This window comes from Mesoplodon densirostris, chromosome 2, assembly GCF_025265405.1.
Source record: "Mesoplodon densirostris isolate mMesDen1 chromosome 2, mMesDen1 primary haplotype, whole genome shotgun sequence".
Taxonomy (NCBI): Eukaryota; Metazoa; Chordata; class Mammalia; order Artiodactyla; family Ziphiidae; genus Mesoplodon; species Mesoplodon densirostris.
This window is the reverse complement of record NC_082662.1, coordinates 127,043,893-127,062,022: the sequence shown is the minus strand read 5'-3', so window position 1 is coordinate 127,062,022 and position 18,130 is coordinate 127,043,893. Positions and strand designations below refer to the sequence as shown.

Sequence of the window (18,130 nt, the reverse complement as noted above, 5' to 3'; positions counted from 1 at the left end):
ACATCCTTCTCAATGTTTTTCTATATGTACTATATATAAACATGCATGGTCTTTTAAAACAAATATGAGATCACACTCTTTTATAACTTGCTTTTTCCATTTAACAAAATACTGACTTCCCAATGTCAGTAGATATCCATGTATATACACCATTGTTTTTAGTATTCCATTGTATTTCTGTACTATAATTTATTTAAACGATCCACTATTAGATTGTCTCCAGTTTCTTATAAACAACGTGATATAACGTGCAACCTTATAGCTAAATCTGTTTACACATTCTTAATTATTTCCTTGGCTACATCATTAAAAGTGGAATTGCAGGGTATGCACATTTTCAAGGCTTTGCTGTATTGACACATACTCCTCAAAAACAGCTGTGCTAATTTATTCTCCTCTAGCAGAAGAGAGCATTTCTCTGAACCCTTCCTAACAGTGTGTATTATCATTAAAAGAATATTTTGCCACTTTGATAGAAAAAAATCTCACTGTGTAATTTGTTAATTTTATTTCTAATGAAAAGTTATATACTTACTGGTCATTTATATATTTTTTTTGAGAATTGCCAAACATCATTGCCCCAATAGCCAAAAATATCAAGCTGTTATTCTGCTTTTTCAGTTTTATCTGAAAGAAATGAAGGCATTTAAGCAGTCGAAATTAGACTCTTGCATGTCCTTGGGAAGAATATATAATTTGAAAAAGCATAAGAGAGCTGAAACCTGAACTTTAGGGTTTGTCTTGAGATATGTCAACTAATTAATTAGTCACTTAGTTCTGCTATAAGGTGAGAATGTCATCTCTTCATTCCCCTCACATGTAATAGGCTCTCAATAAAGATGTGTGAATCAGTTAACTTCAATTTGCTATAGGTAGACAGAGGTAACCCATGCTTGCTGCTATGAGTATAGAAACCTTCCTGTTAGGGAAAGCAATTGATTTTTCCAAGGCCTAATGGTTTCTACAAAATTCTTTTTTTAACACAGAATCAAAGATGGACAATGGCGTACTGACATTTTACATATTGTTACCATGCTGTGTATGAATGAGGCTACTCCAGTAACTAACAAATAACTAATGAGGATTTCTGCTCTTGTAATGGTGGATAGGTAATTTGGACTGACCATCCCACTGAGGACAACTAGGAAGCCTGGACAAAATATTTTAAAAATCCAAAGGAATCAGAGAGCTAGCATGAGTTTGAAGAATTACTGGACCAGGGCCATTGAAAAGGTGGAGGCCCTGGGAGGTGGGCTTAATGTTACAGGCCACTGTTCCAGCACTTGTCAAACTTGGAGGAGGCAGTTCAGAGGCTGATGTGTGATTTTGACAGCCTTCCAGAAGTAGGGGCCAGAGTCTGTCAAAGGGGAGTGGACCTGGTGAATGCCCCTCACTTTGGTTTGTGGCCCTCAGGCCTTTGCACCCGAGGAATAGGGGTGAACCAGAAGTCGGGAAGAAAAAGGCTCTTGAAGGGGATTGCAGCTCAGCTTCCAATTATCCCAGTCCTTAAAATTGGATTACGGTGATCCTAAAGTGGGAGTTTCCCCAAAGCCTTGGCATAAGCAAACAAAAACCCTCTCTAGAGGAAAATGTCATCATTCTACAAACATTTTTGCTACTAAAATATCCTGAATACAATAAAACACAACCAAGCATATGAAACAACAGAAAACCAGTAAAAAGATAATGGAAACAGGCCCAAAGAGGATGGACACATTGGAGCTTTCAGACATAAACTATCAAATAACTCCTTATTCTGTTCAAGGACATATACAAGTTTTGAGAATTTCAGCAGATACCTGAACATGTGAAAAAACAAGTTAATTCTGAAATTTAAAAAATCCAATAACCAAAATTAAGAATTCAGTGGAAGAAATAACAGATTTGCAAGACTGCACCCAAAACCTTATATAACATTACTGAGAAAAATTAAAAGAAAACAAGTTTATGGGGCCATAAAACCAGAGTCCACAGTCTAAATCCATTTAAAACAGCATCTGATTTACTGAGATTCAGGAGTCAGTGAGCTAAGAATGGTTTTCACCTTTTTAAATGGTTATGTAAGTACATAATATCCTCAATTTTGCCTCTAAGAGGCAAAACCTAAAACTATTTATTATCTGGTCCTTTAGGAAAGAAGTTTGACTCCTCCTGACTAATATTGTAAACATGTCAACTTTTCCCCAAACTGATGTATAAATTTAATAAAATCCCAATAAAACCCCAACAGTTTTTTTGTGTGTGTGAAATTCAACAAACTGATTCTAAAAGTTACATGAAAATGCAAAGGACTAAGAATAGCCAAAGAAGCCATGGAGAGGAACAAGATGGGAGAATTCTTCTCTATTAGATAGATATCACAGTTTGTCCCATGGATAGAAGACTAATGGAACCAAATAGCTCAGAAACAGACCCATGTATATGGATGCTTGGTTCATGACAAAAGTGGGAGCAATGAGTTTGGGTGGGGGGGCATAAGGAGGTCTTAAGCAATGCTGAGAATGTTCTACTTTTTAAACATTTGCACAGTGGTTATGTAATAGATTGTTAAGAATTGTACATGTCTTTTGTGCACTTTTCTGAATATATGTTTTTATAATAAAAAGGCTTTTAGAAGAATGTAACCAATGAATGGTCCTATATAAAGCTCACATTCCTAAACATTAGTTCTTATACCCTTCATAATTAGATTACATTTCTTTTCTATTACCTCCTAAACCTATATACATTTAAAAATTAAACCCTTGATTCTGCTTGCTCATCTATAAGGAAGGTAAGTTCCGTTAAGTGTAGGGACTAAGAATATCCTGTTTACTATTACATGTTTGGTGCCTGGCCCAATGTCTGCCACATTTTAATAGTTTGATAAATACTTGTTGAGGGAATTTAAACTCCATTGGATGCTATATTACTTTAACGGGACTAAAGTATTCATGCAAATTTTTATTTTTTAAAATAAATTTATTTTATTTTTGGCTCTGTTGGGTCTTCGTTGCTGCACACGGGCTTTCTCTAGTTGCAGAGAGTGGGGGCTACTCTTTGTTTTGGTGCATGGGCTTCTCATTGTGCTGGCTTCTCTTGTTGCAGAGCATGGGTTCTGGGTGCGTGGGCTTCAGTAGTTGTGGCACGTGGGTTCAGTAGTTGTGGCTCATGGGCTCTAGAGTGCAGGCTCAGTAGTTGTGGTGCATGGGCTGAGTTGCTCCACAGCCTATGGGATCTTCCCAGACCAGGGCTCGAACCCATGTCCCCTGCATTGGCAGGCAGATTCTTAACCACTGTGCCACCAGGGAAGCCCTCATGCAAAATTTTTAAATGGAGTTAGGGATTAGAGTGAATTATATTTCTGATGCAGGAATAATGGGTTAGAAATTAGGTACTACACTTTTTTCTAATGCCTTTTGACAAAGAATGAAAACATGTGATACAGGATCATGCAGCGTGTACATCAGAGTGACTATCACTATGGCTAAGTCTGTAGAAAATAAAGGTGTTAACTTTAGCGGTGCCAATCTTTCAATTGTGATCAAGGATTCCTGGACTATGTGTCTAAATGTCAGAATTTAGGGTGAAGTGGCAGAAGTGTCCACCAAATTCATTTCATGTCTATCGAAACTTGAAATGCATTTTGCCTCATGTATTATAGAAACAATGTTATCCATGAGTAGTTTTGTAGCCTATGACATAAACTATATGTACCCAAAACACGATATCGTAACAAATGATTCTAATTTGACATGCTAGGAACATGTCCTCTGTTACAGGTAGGGCAGGGTCCCTGGTGACCCCAGACAGTCTATTTCAGATTAGGGGCCAGGATGGAACTATGACCTGGGGGAACTAGTGAGGAGCTGGAATGTAGGCTGGGGACACTCATGGTCCTAAGGAGGTGAGGAGAGAGTGATCAGTTCCCACAGGTTTACACATTATCTTTTCCTCCCATTTGTCCTGAACAAGCTCTGGTATGAGATGTGAAATAGGGGTTGGGTGGCTGTTGGAGTTCCATTTTAGGGAGGAGTTGTCCCTGTCAAAGGAGAGGTAAATTTCAAGATAAGACAAAAGGGCTTTCAATAGAAAGTGAGCTCACCCAACTTGGGCACCTACAATAAGGTAACCGCCAGTTGTAAGCAATTCAGTCATTTGAAAGCAGGTTCTGCCTGTACAGCCTAGGCACTGGCTCAAGAATGAATAGCTGAGGCATGGTCCTGATGTCCCCCTGTTTACCTTGATTCTTTACCACTCCAAGAACAGGATATTCTTGTTCCCACAAAGCCACTCCATCTTATCCCCCTCACCCCCCTTGCCCAGATTGACTTCACTTTTTGGTTGTCATTTCGATTCCATGTCATTTAACTGCTATGTAATGGGGGAAATACTATGTATAGGGAAAGGATGCATGCTTATCAGATCCTTAGATTGCTTCAAAATTAGAGTTAACCACAAGCTTTTCCCGCTGAGCTTTGGAATAGTTTAAATTCCTGAAGAACTATGTGAAAATGATGTGTCTGCAATGGCGCCCGGGTTGAGATGAGGGGTGTGTGTGTAAATAAAGGCAACTTCATCTTAAATGGAGTCAGGAAGCCCTAAAGAGGGAGCTCTCACACACCTGCCACTTGTTGCAGCCTGCATGACCAGCAGCAAGAAGGAAGATAGAATGCTACTTTCCTTCTGGTATAAGCGAGGACATTTTTCACACAGCAATTTTATCTCCTGCTTTTAAGAAAAAGGAAGGAAGATCCCTCCTTGACCCAGCAGCAATGCACTAACACTTGTACCCAGAGAAACTGCCATAACCTCTGACCCTGGCTCTTCTCCAATGCACTTTTGTTCAAAACAAGTCAAGCATATCCTCCTAAAACCTAATAAAAGCAAGCCCCTTCTCCTTTGTTCTTCAGACTTGCCTGTGATTCACCATAGCTTGCCTGTCCTGAATTTCAATTCTCTGCTACTCCCAAATAAACCCATTTTGCTAGTAAAATAACTAGCTGCTTTATTTTTGTGGTTGACAATGCCTACTGCTGATCACATGCTCTTCCAACTGCAACACAAATTAACTATGACATCTAGTTCTGATATTAAGTTGCTTTGGAATAAACTGGGAATAGAATTGCATTAAATGTAGTGTCTCCCAAATCATATATATACATTATCTTATAGTCCTTAGAGCAAATTTTAGTACTTTTATTCAGTGATTCATTAAATCAGTAAACACTGAGAACTTACTACAAAATAAGATTATGCTGGGCACTGATAACACGAAGATGAATAAAGATACAATTATAGTCCTCAAGGATTCAGATTATTTGGTACAAGTAAACAGATAAATTATAATACTACGTGATAACTTTGGTGTTTGTTTATCTTGGCTTTACTACAAGGTTACAAATCCCTTTGCAAACCAGAATGCTGTCTCTCTCCTTCCTTCCTTTCTTCTTTCCTTCCTTCCTTCCTTCCTTTCTCCCTCCACGCCGGGTCTTAGTTGCAGCAAGCAGGATCTTTAGTTGCAGCACGTGAACTCTTACTTGTGGCCTGTGGGATCTAGTTCCCCGACCAGGGATGGAACCCGGTTGGGAGTGCAGAGTCTTACCCATTGGACCACCAGGGAAGTCCTGTCCTGTTCCTGTTTCTTTGTACTCAAGTGCACGAGATAGTGTTGGGCATAAGCAGGTCTTCAATAGGCACACTTTACTATCCATTTCTGTTCAACCTTTTTTTAAAATTTTTTTAATTTTACCTATTTTATTTTTGGCTCTTCATTGCTGAACGCGGGCTTTCTCTAGTTGCAGCTAGCGGGGCCTTCTCTTGTCACGGAGCACGGGGCTCTGGGCACGAGGGCTTCAGTAGTTGTAGCTTGCGGGCTCTAGAGCTCAGGCTCAGTAGTTGCGGTGCACAGTCTGAGTTGCTCTGCAGCATGTGGTATCTTCCCGGACCAGGGGTCAAACCCGTTTCCGTTTCCGTTTCCTCTGCATTGGCAGGCGGATTCTTAATCACTGAGCCACCAGGGAAGCCCCCTCTGTTCACCTTTAAAATCACTTATGGAGTGCCTGCTCCCTGGATAGTACTGCCAGATATGTTAACAGCTATTGCAGTGATTATATACTGTCACAAGAAAGATTTGGGCTAAAAGATACCCTAACTTAAAAGTTTCACCTTCATCCTGTCAGTTTGGATTCTCAGTGGTCACTTTAAGTGGTTTTGCTATTTCATTCCAAAAAAGCATAGCTCTGCTTTGCCTAAAATCTGATCTACGCTTTCGTGTCCAGCAGCTAACTTTCTGACGTCTGGGGAGCCCGGCCTCAGCGCGCGCTTGCACGCATGCGCACGCACCCTCGCCTCTCCATGGGTGGCTGGCACGCGGGCGCACACGCCCTCGCCTCGCGATGAGCGGCCGCCCCCAGCCTCCGGAGCGAGCACCGAGCACCTCCAGCAGCCGGCGTCCGCGGGAGCGCGCGGGCTGGCGGGCGCGCTGGGCTGTTGGGTGGTTGCGTACCGGCGGCAGCCATGTCAGCCTCAGGAGTGGCGGTGCTGCTGTTTTGGCTGAGCTGTTGCGGCTCGGCTCTGTGGAGGTAAAGAGAGGCCAGTCGCGGGCAAGGGGGCGCCCCTGGGGCCGGGCAGGCGGGGACCCACCCCGGCGCCTCAGCGTCCCGGGGCCAGGCGCTCTTGTAGACGACCGCCTGGTCTCCCAGTTCCCCCAACACCAACCCCGGCTCCCCCCGCCCCTTCCGAGAGTTTTCAGTGAATGAGGGCGGGAAATGAGGACACACTGTTAGGACTTGGCTGTCTCCTCAAGTTCCCGACGTACGGGCGCGGTACCTTAACGTCGCCATCCCCTGGATCCCACTGCACCCTTTTGCCAGAGGGAAGAGAAGCACAGGAGAACCAAAAAGTCTCCACCAGAAATAGCGGAGGCGGGGCGGGGCGGGGGGGGGTGTGTTCTTCACTAGGGTAACAGGGTAGTTGATGGTCTATATTAGGTAGTTGTGGTTGAATGATTTGTGAGAGAGTGCTTTACAAAATACAGTCTTCAAACTTAAGGGTATGTAATTCCCGCATAAAGTGGGTTGATTTGGGGAAGGAAAACTTTAAAGTTCTGAGAGATCCTCCATGCAAGTTTGCTTTTTGGTCAACATTAGGTGACTGCTGGATTGGAAAGTGTATCAAAATATTTTAGATTTTCAACACAGGTTAAAATACAGATGATTAACTAGAAAAATCAGATTTTGCGAATATTCTGTTTAATGGAGGCTTTGCTATAACAATTATTATTACCTTCTGACATTAAGATGTAAGGATACCCACAATAAATCAAACTGTTATAGAGGCTTCAGAAGGAAGGGATCCATGTCATCTCAATGGACAGATGGAGAGTTCAAATAGAGTGAGAGTAGCCGTTGGAAAGGGTTATTGAAGTGCTGAGAAAAAGTAAAAACGTAGCATTCTGACAGAACTTTGTAAACCTTCATTTTCTTCTTTATAAAATGACGATGATTAAACCTGTCTCATGGGGTTGTTGTGAGGCTTGAGTACAATGATATATTTCAAGCTCTCAACACATGCCTGTATCAATAAATTATGGTAGCTGATATTATTCAGCTTCACCTGTGAACTTAGGGAGTTTATAACGTTTGTTATGTTGTACATCAGAGGTCATCAACTTTAGTGTAAAGGACCAGATATTAAATATTTTAGGCTTTTCAGTCAATGCAATCTATGTTTTAGCCACTCAACTCTGCTATTGTGGGGGACAGCATACACCAACAACAGTAAACAAAGGGCTTGGCTGTGTGCAAATACAAATCCGTTTACAAAAACAGATGGAATTTGGCCCAAAGAACATAGTTTGCCAACTCCTGGTGTACATTCATAATTAAGGAAATGCTGAATTTCAATTAGAGGTTAGAGAAGACAAAAATGGTATTTTTTTTTGTCATGGTAGTCACAGATTCCCTGAATTTTAGTTCTTAATAAGGTGTGCTTTTAAAGGACAAGATTTCTTAAACTTAATATAATGAATTTGTGTTTTATTGTTAGCCTTTGGAGGGTGGGGGAGTTGAGAATTCCAGGGTAGATGTTTTATTTAAGAAATATTTCCCTGCCCCGAGGTCTTAGAGGTATTTACCTAAATTTTCTACCAATGTTACTGAACTTGGGTCTGCTTGCTGGTGCGCAGTAAATCCAACCTACTGACACTGGGTTGTGGTGAAGGAAAGTTCAGCATTTATTGCAGGTGCAAGGAGGCAATAAATGCTCAAAAGACCTGAACTCACCAATGGACTTCAGGGAAGGGTTTTTAAAGACAGTTTGAGGGTGAGGGACTCAGGGTATATGATTAGCTTGTGCACAATTCTCTTATTGGTTGTTGGTGAAGTAACAGGGTTGTATTTTGGGAATCTCAATCATCCTTCTGGTTCCAACCAGTCTGGAGTCTATGTACTGGTGGTCAGCATGCAGTTAACTTCTTCCTTCTGGTGGGGGTTTTAGTGTCTGCAAAACAACTCAGGAATGTGCATCAAGCACTGTTATCTGTATCCTTCAGGGAGGCACTAAAGATTTTGTGACTGCTATATGGCTGATCTATTATTTAAATTGTTACCAGCTGTCATAGCCCAACTGCTGTTGTTTGTTACTACGTGTTCACATTCTTTCATTAATTCTTGAGCCAGCATTTTGAGACTCAGGGGAGGCATGGGAGACTAAACCTTTTCTATAAGCAAGAGGCAAGTAGAGGATGTAGGGGGGAGGAGTCTGTCCCAGGAAGGCCCCAAAGGGTCCTACTTCGTTACACTAGGAGTATTAACATTTGGTTTTTGATATTTCTTATCCCAATGGAGTTGGTTTTCTTAAATGATCTAAGGTAGGAATGCAGTTCCTTCTTTTTCCGTGTGAATCCAGATCTATTTTCCTCAATTGATCTGACATATCACCTCTGTCCTATACAAAACTTCCATATGGACATATGCCTACTCTGAGTTTACTATTCTGCTCTGTTCCATTGGTCAGTTTGTCTATTGATGCACCAATAACACAATGTTTTAAGTCGTCATATCTAGTAGGGCAAGTCTTCTGTATTCTTTTCGAGAAGGGTTCTGATCATTCTTGGACTTTTACACTTTAACATAAATTTTAGAATCAGATTGTCAAGTACTATGAAAAACTCAGGATTTTGCTTGGAGTTGCAGTGAATCTGTTTCTATAGATGGGAAGAAATGACATCTATTTGACTATTAAATCTTCCTATCCAATGAGCATTGTGTATCTCTATTTAGATCTTCTGTAAAAATGGGTTCTGTTTCCTCCTTTTCAATCCTAATTTTTTTTTCTTATTGTATTGGCTAAGGCCTCCAACACAGTGTTGAATAGACATGGTAATAGTGGCATCCTTCTCTCATTTCAAATTTTTAAAGGGATGGTACTAATTGCCATCTAGGATATTGTTTGCTGTAGGTGTTCTGTAGATGGTTTTTATCATGGTTAAGAAACTTTCTTTGCATTTCTTCTTTAGTAAATTTTTAAAATTTATATGAAATTTTATTATTTTTTTAACCTATTGAAATAATTGTGTTTTATTCCCTTTTAAAATGTGTGGTGAGTTTCATTTGTAGAGTTTTCTAATAAAATCATCTTTGCATACATAGGATAAGTGCAACTTGGTCATGGTATATTATCTCTTTATACTTTATTGTATTCAATTTGAAAATATTTTCTTTAGGATTTTTATGTCTATATTTTTCTTTTGCATAATGTCTTAGGTTGGTTTTGATATCAGTGTTACACTAGCTTTACAAAATGAGTTGGAGAGTGTTATCTCTTTTTCAGTTCTTTGGAAGAATTTGTATAGGATTAGGATAACTTGTTCCTTGAATGTTGTGATTGGACTCATATGTTAAACCCCTGAGCATAAGTGTTTTAGTGTAGATTTTAAAGTACCACTTCAAATCATTTAATGTCTTGTCAGAAGCTTGTCTGTTTTACTTGTCTTTGTGTCTTTGTTTTCTATTTTATTGATTTCTGTTTTCATTTTTCTCTCTTTTATTTTCATTAGGCTTATTCTGATATTTTTTTCTCAAATATCTTAAGCCAGACATTTAGCTCACAGTTTTTGGTCTTTATTCTTTTCTAATATGGCATTTAAAGGTATTAATACCCCATATAGCACTTCTTTGCTGTATCCCATAAAAAATGATATGTAATCATTTCATTATCATTCACTTCTAGACATTTTTAACTATAATCACTATTTCTTCTATAACCCTCGAATTATTTAGAAGTTTGTTTTTTATTCCAAATATGTAAATATTTGATTATGTTTTTGTTAATAACTTCTCCATTAATTGTACTATAATCAGAGAGCAGGGTCCACATGATACCTATTCTTTGAAATTTGTTGAGACTTGCTTTATGTCCTACTAGATGATCAGTTTTTTTTTTTTTCTATTTTTTTTATTAGTTTCTGCTTTATAACAAAGTGAATCAGTCATACATATACATCTGTTCCCACATCCCCTCCCTCATGCATCTCCCTCCCTCCCACCCTCCCCATCCCTCCCCTCCAGGCGGTCACAAAGCACCGAGCTGATCTCCCTGTGCTCTGCGGCTGCTTCCCATTATCTATCTACCCTACGTTTGGTAGTGTATATATGTCCATGCCTCTCTTTCGCTTTGTCACAGCTTACCCTTCCCCCTCCCCATATCCTCAAGTCCATTCTCAAGTAGGTCTGTGTCTTTATTCCCGTTTTACCCCTAGGTTCTTCGTGACATTTTTTTTTCTTATATTCCATATATATGTGTTAGCATACGGTATTTGTCTTTCTCTTTCTGACTTACTTCACTCTGTATGACAGACTCTAGGTCTATCCACCTCATTACAAATAGCTCAGTTTCGTTTCTTTTTATGGCTGAGTAATATTCCATTGTATATATGTGCCACATCTTCTTTATCCATTCATCCGATGATGGACACTTAGGTTGTTTCCATCTCCGGGCTATTGTGAATAGAGCTGCAATGAACATTTTGGTACATGTCTCTTTTTGAATTATGGTTTTCTCAGGGTATATGCCTAGTAGTGGGATTGCTGGATCATATGGTAGTTCTATTTTTAGTTTTTTAAGGAACCTCCATACTGTTCTCCATAGTGGCTGTACCAATTCACATTCCCACCAGCAGTGCAAGAGTGTTCCCTTTTCTCCACACCCTCTCCAGCATTAATTGTTTCTAGATTTCTTGATGATAGCCATTCTGACTGGTGTGAGATGATATCTCATTGTAGTTTTGATTTGCATTTCTCTAATGATTAATGATGTTGAGCATTCTTTCATGTGTTTGTTGGCAGTCTGTATATCTTCTTTGGAGAAATGCCTATTTAAGTCTTCTGCCCATTTTTGGATTGGGTTGTTTGTTTTTTTGCTATTGAGCTGCATGAGCTGTTTATAAATTTTGGAGATTAATCCTTTGTCAGTTGCTTCATTTGCAAATATTTTCTCCCATTCTGAGGGTTGTCTTTTGGTCTTGTTTATGGTTTCCTTTGCTGTGCAAAAGCTTTGAAGTTTCATTAGGTCCCATGTGTTTATCTTTGTTTTTATTTCCATTTCTCTAGGAGGTGGGTCCAAAAGGATCTTGCTGTGATTTATGTCATAGAGTGTTCTACCTATGTTTTCCTCTAAGAGTTTGATAGTTTCTGGCCTTACATTTAAGTCTTTAATCCATTTTGAGCTTATTTTTGTGTATGGTGTTAGGGAATGATCTAATCTCATACTTTTACATGTCCCTGTCCAGTTTTCCCAGCACCACTTATTGAAGAGGCTGTCCTTTCTCCACTGTACATTCCTTCCTCCTTTATCAAAGATAAGTTGGCCATATGTGCGTGGGTTTATCTCTGGGCTTTCTATCCTGATCCACTGATCTATCTTTCTGTTTTTATGCCAGTACCACACTGTCTTAATTACTGTAGCTTTGTAGTATAGTCTGAAGTCAGGGAGCCTGATTCCTCCAGCTCCTTTTTTCGTTCTCAAGATTGCTTTGGCTATTCGGGGTCTTTTGTTTTTCCAAACAAATTTTGAAATTTTTTGTTCTAGTTCTGTGAAAAATGCCAGTGGTAGTTTGATAGGGATTGCATTGAATCTGTAGATTGCTTTGGGTAGTAGAGTCATTTTCACAATATTGATTCTTCCAATCCAGGAGCATGGTATATCTCTCCATCTATTTGTATCATCTTTAATTTCTTTCATCAGTGTCTTATAATTTTCTGCATACAGGTCTTTTGTCTCCTTAGGTAGGTTTATTCCTAGATATTTTATTCTTTTTGTTGCAATGGTAAATGGGAGTGTTTTCTTGATTTCATTTTCAGATTTTTCATCATTAGTGTACAGGAATGCCAGAGATTTCTGTACATTAATTTTGTAACCTGCTACTTTACCAAATTCATTGATTAGCTCTAGTAGTTTTTCGGTAGCATCTTTAGGATTCTCTATGTATAGTATCATGTCATCTGCAAACAGTGACAGCTTTACTTCTTCTTTTCCGATTTGGATTCCTTTTATTTCCTTTTCTTCTCTGATTGCTGTGGCTAAAACTTCCAAAACTAGGTTGAATAAGAGTGGTGAGAGTGGGCAGCCTTGTCTTGTTCCTGATCTTAGTGGAAATGGTTTCAGTTTCTCACCATTGAGGACAATGTTGGCTGTGGGTTTTTCATATATGGCCTTTATTATGTTGAGGAAAGATCCCTCTATGCCTACTTTCTGCAGGGTTTTTATCATAAATGGGTGTTGAATTTTGTCGAAAGCTTTCTCTGCATCTATTGAGATGATCATATGCTTTTTCTCCTTCAACTTGTTAATATGGTGTATCACATTGATTGATTTGCATATATTGAAGAATCCTTGCATTCCTGGAATAAACCCCACTTGATCATGGTGTATGATCCTTTTAATGTGCTGTTGGATTCTGTTTGCTAGTATTTTGTTGAGGATTTTTGCATCTATGTTCATCAGTGATATTGGCCTGTAGTTTTCTTTCTTTGTGACATCCTTGCCTGGTTTTGGTATCAAGGTGATGGTGGCCTCGCAGAATGAGTTTGGGAGTATTCCTTCCTCTGATATTGTTTGGAAGAGTTTGAGAAGGATGGGTGTTAGCTCTTCTCTAAATGTTTGATAGAATTCGCCTGTGAAGCCATCTGGTCCTGGGCTCTTGTTTGTTGGAAGATTTTTAATCACAGTTTCAATTTCAGTGCTTGTGATTGGTCTCTTCATATTTTCTATTTCTTCGTGATTCAGTGTTGGCAGGTTGTGCATTTCTAAGAATTTGTCCATTTCTTCCAGGTTGTCCATTTTATTGGCATAGAGTTGCTTGTAGTAATCTCTCATGATCTTTTGTATTTCTGCAGTGTCAGATGTTACTTCTCCTTTTTCATTTCTAATTCTATTGATTTGAGTCTTCTCCCTCTTTTCTTGAAGAGTCTGGCTAATGGTTTGTCAATTTTGTTTATCTTCTCAAAGAACCAGCTTTTAGTTTGGTTGATCTTTGCTATCGTTTCCTTCATTTCTTTTTCATTTATTTCTGATCTGATCTTTATGATTTCTTTCCTTCTGCTAACTTTGGGGGTCTGTTGTTCTTCTTTCTCTAATTGCTTTAGGTGCAGGGTCAGGTTGTTTACTCGAGATGTTTCCTGTTTCTTAAGGTGGGATTGTATTGCTATAAACTTCCCCCTTAGAACTGCTTTTGCTTCATCCCATAGCTTTTGGGTCGTCGTGTCTCCATTGTCATTTGTTTCTAGGTATTTTTTATTTCCTCTTTGATTTCTTCAGTGATCACTTCGTTATTGAGTAGTGTATTGTTTAGCCTCCATGTGTTTGTATTTTTTACAGATCTTTTCCTGTAATTGATGTCTAGTCTCATAGCGTTGTGGTTGGAAAAGATACTTGATACAATTTCAATTTTCTTAAATTTACCAAGGCTTGATTTGTGACCCAAGATATGATCTATCCTGGAGAATGTTCCATGAGCACTTGAGAAAAATGTGTATTCTGTTGTTTTTGGATGAAATGTCCTATAAATATCAACTAAGTCCATCTTGTTTAATGTATCATTTAAAGCTTGTGTTTCCTTATTTATTTTCATTTTGGACGATCTGTCCATTGGTGAAAGTGGGGTGTTAAAGTCCCCTACTATGATTGTGTTACTGTCGATTTCCCCTTTTTTGGCTGTTAGTATTTGCCTTATGTATTGAGGTGCTCCTACATTGGGTGCATAAATATTTACAATTGTTATATCTTCTTCTTGGATCGATCCCTTGATCATTATGTAGTGTCCTTCTTTGTCTCTTCTAATAGTCTTTATTTTAAAGTCTATTTTGTCTGATATAAGAATTGCTACTCCAGCTTTCTTTTGATTTCCATTTGCATGGAATATCTTTTTCCATCCCCTTACTTTCAATCTGTATGTGTCTTTAGGTCTGAAGTGGGTCTCTTGTAGACAGCATATATATGGGCCTTGTTTTTGTATCCATTCAGCCACTCTGTGTCTTTTGGTGGGAGCATTTAGTCCATTTACATTTAAGGTAATTATTGATATGTATGTTCCTATTCCCATTTCCTTAATTGCTTTGGGTTCGTTATTGTAGGTATATTCCTTCTGTTGTGTTTCTTGCCTAGAGAAGTTCCTTTAGCATTTGTTGTAAAGCTGGTTTGGTGGTGCTGAACTCTCTCAGCTTTTGCTTGTCTGTAAACGTTTTAATTTCTCCATCAAATCTGAATGAGATCCTTGCTGGGTAGAGTAATCTTGGCTGCAGGTTTCTCTCCTTCATCACTTTAATTATGTCCTGCCACTCCCTTCTGGCTTGTAGAGTTTCTGCTGAGAGATCAGATGTTAACCTGATGGGGATTCCCTTGTGTGTTATTTGTTGTTTTTGCCTTGCTGCTTTTAATATGATTTCTTTGTGTTTAATTTTTGACAGTTTGATTAATATGTGTCTTGGTGTATTTCTCCTTGGATTTATTCTGTATGGGACTCTCTGTGCCTCCTGGACTTGATTAACTATTTCCTTTCCCATATTGGGGAAGTTTTCAACTATAATCTCTTCAAATTTTCTCAGTCCCTTTCTTTTTCTCTTCTTCTTCTGGAACCCCTATAATTCGAATGTTGGTGCGTTTAATGTTGTCCCAGAGGTCTCTGAGACTGTCCTCTGTTCTTTTCATTCTTTTTTTCTTTATTTTGCTCTGCATCAGTTATTTCCACTATTTTATCTTCCACCTCACTTATCCGTTCTTCTGCCTCAGTTATTCTGCTATTGATCCCATCTAGAGTATTTTTCATTTCATGTATTGTGTTTTTAATCGATGCTTGATTCATCTTTAGTTCTTCTAGGTCCTTGTTAACTGTTTCTTGCATTTTGTCTATTCTATTTCCAAGATTTTGGATCATCTTTACCATCATTATTCTGAATTCTTTTTCAGGTAGACTGCCTATTACCTCTTCATTTGTTAGGTCTGGTAGGTTTTTATCTTGCTCCTTCACCTGCTGTGTGTTTTTCTGTCTTCTCATTTTGCTTATGTTACTGTGTTTGGGGTCTCCTTTTTGCAGGCTGCAGATTCGTAGTTCCCGTTGTTTTTCGTGTCTGACCCCAGTGGCTAAGGTTGTTTCAGTAGGTTGTATAGGCTTCCTGGTGGGGGGGACTAATGCCTGTGTTCTGGTGGTTGAGGCTCGATCTTGTCTTTCTGGTGGACAGGTCCACGTCTGGTGGCGTGTTTTGGGGTGCCTATGGCCTTATTATGTTTTTAGGTAGCTTCTCTGCTAATGGGTGGGGTTGTGTTCCTGCCTTGCTAGTTGCTTGGCATAGGGTGACCAGCACTGTAGCTTGCTGGTCGTTGACTGAAGCTGGGTGCTGGTGTTGGGATGGAGATCTCTGGGAGATTTTCGCTGCTTGATATTATGTGGAGCTGGGAGGTCTCTTGTGGACCCGTGTCCTGAAGTTGGCTCTCCCACTTCAGAGGCACAGCACTGGCTCCTGGCTGCAGCACCAAGAGCCTTTCATCCACCCGGCTCAGAATAACAGGGAGAAAAAGCAGAAAGAAAGAGTTAGTAGAAGAAAGAAAGAGAGAGGGAAAGAAAGGAAGAAGGGAAGAAAGGAAGGAAGGAAGGAAGAAAGAAAGAAAGGAGGGAGGGAGTGAGGAAGGATGGAAAGAAAGAAGGAAAGAAAGGAGGGAGGGAGGGAGCAATGAAAGCAAAAGGAAGAGTGAATGGAAGAAGGGAGGGAGGGAGGGAGGAAGGAAAGAAAGAAAGACAGGAGGGAGGGAGGGAGGAAGGAAAGAAAAAGAAAGTGGAAAGAAGGAGGGTGGGAGGGAGGGAGGAAAGAAAAAGAAAGAAGGAGAGGAAGAGTGGAGGGAGGGAGGGAGGAAGGGAAGGTTGGAAAAAAAGAAAGAGCAGGTAAAGTAAAATAGAATAAAGTATGAAATATAGTAGCGTTATTAAAATTAGAAAGTAATTATTAAAAAAAAAAAAAAGAAAAGAAAAAACGGACCGATAGAACCCTGGGACATATGGTGGAAGCAAAGCTATACAGAGAGAATCTTACACAGAAGATTACACATACACATTCACAAAAAGAGAGCAGGGGGAAAAATCAAAAATCTTGCTCTCCAAGTCCACCTCCTCAATTTGGGATAATTCGTTGTAAAAAGAGGAAAAGGGCAAGAAGTCTGAAATCTTGCTCTCTAAGTCCACCTCCTTACTTTGGAATAATTCGTTGTAAAAAGAGGAAAAGGGGGGAAAGTCTTAAATCTTGTCCTCAAAGTCCACTTCCTCAATTTGGGAAGATTCGCTGTCCATTCATGCACTCCACAGACGCAGGGCACATCAAATGGACCGTGGAGCTTTAATCCACTGCCTCCGAGGCTGCACAGAGAGATTTCCCTGACTCTGCTCTCACAGCTCCCGGGTCTCAGCCTTGGACCTGGCCCCGTCTCTGTGCGTAGGTCGCCGGAGGGCGTCCGTTCTTCGCTCAGACAGGACGGGTTTAAAGGAGCCGCTGATTCGGGGGCTCTGGCTCACTCAGGCAGAGGGGAGGGAGGGGCGCGCAGTGTGGGGCGGGCCTGCGGCGGCAGAGGCCGGCGTGACGTTGCAGCAGCCCGTGGCGCTCCGTGCGCTTTCCCGGGAAAGCCGTCCCCGGGTCTCGGGACCCCGGCAGTGGCGGGGTGCACAGGTCCCCCGGAAGGCGGGGCGGACAGTGACCCGCGCTCGCACACAGGCCCTGCGGCTGCGGCGGCGGCGGCGGGCGGCGGCAGGTGGCGGCGGTGACGGGCCGCGGGGGCGGCGGCGGCGGCGGGCGGCGGCAGGCAGCGGCGGCGGCGGGCCGCGGCGGCGGCGGGCCGCGGCGGGCGGCGGGCCGCGGCGGCCCACGCCCGTCTCCGAGGTCCACGCCTTACCCGCGGCTCGCGCCTGTCTCCGGCGCTTCCCTAAGCAGCCCTCTTAATGCCCTCTCCTCGCACACCAGGAAACAAAAGTGAAAAAAGTCTCTTGCCTCCTCAGCAGCTCCAGACCCTTTCCCCGGACTCCCTCCGGGCTAGCCGTGGTGCACTAACCCCTTCAGGCTCTCTTCCTGCCGCCAGCCCCAGTCCTCTCCCTGCGCTCCGACTGAAAGCCGATACCCAAGCCTCAGCTCCCAGCCCCGCCCGCCACGGCGGCCGAGCAGACAAGCCTCTCGGGCTGGTGTGTGGCTGAGGGCACCGATCCTCTGTGCCTGAATCTCTCCGCTTTGCCCTCCACACCCCTGTTGCTGTGCTCTCCTCCGCTACTCCGAAGCTTTCCCCCTCCACCACCTGCAGTCTCCGCCCGCGAAGGGGCTTGTAGTGTGTAGAAACCTTCCCTCCTTCACGGCTCCCTCCCACTGGTGCAGGTCCCGTCCCTATCCTATTGTCTCTGTTTATTCTTTTTTTCTTTTGCCCTACCCAGGTATGTGGGGAGTTTCTTGCCTTTTGGGGGGTCTGAGGTCTTCTGTCAGCATTCAGTAGGTGTTCTGTAGGAGTTGTTCCACGTGTAGATGAATTTCTGATGTATCTGTGGGGAGGAAGGTGATCTCCGCGTCTTACTCTTCCGCCATCTTCCTCCGGGCGGGCGATGATCAGTTTTTATAAATGTTCCATA

General features: G+C 41.3%; 1 protein-coding gene across 1 annotated transcript in view; it reads left to right on the top strand.

Annotated features, from left to right (window-relative positions):
• The first annotated feature begins 6,364 nt into the window (after positions 1-6,364).
• Positions 6,365-18,130, top strand: part of CATSPERE (catsper channel auxiliary subunit epsilon) — a 247,561-nt gene continuing 235,795 nt past the window's right edge. The window contains exon 1 of the mRNA XM_060088382.1: positions 6,365-6,563. Within this exon, the coding sequence (XP_059944365.1) occupies positions 6,499-6,563 (65 nt within the window). The 5' untranslated portion in view covers positions 6,365-6,498. The remainder of the gene's footprint in view (positions 6,564-18,130) is intronic.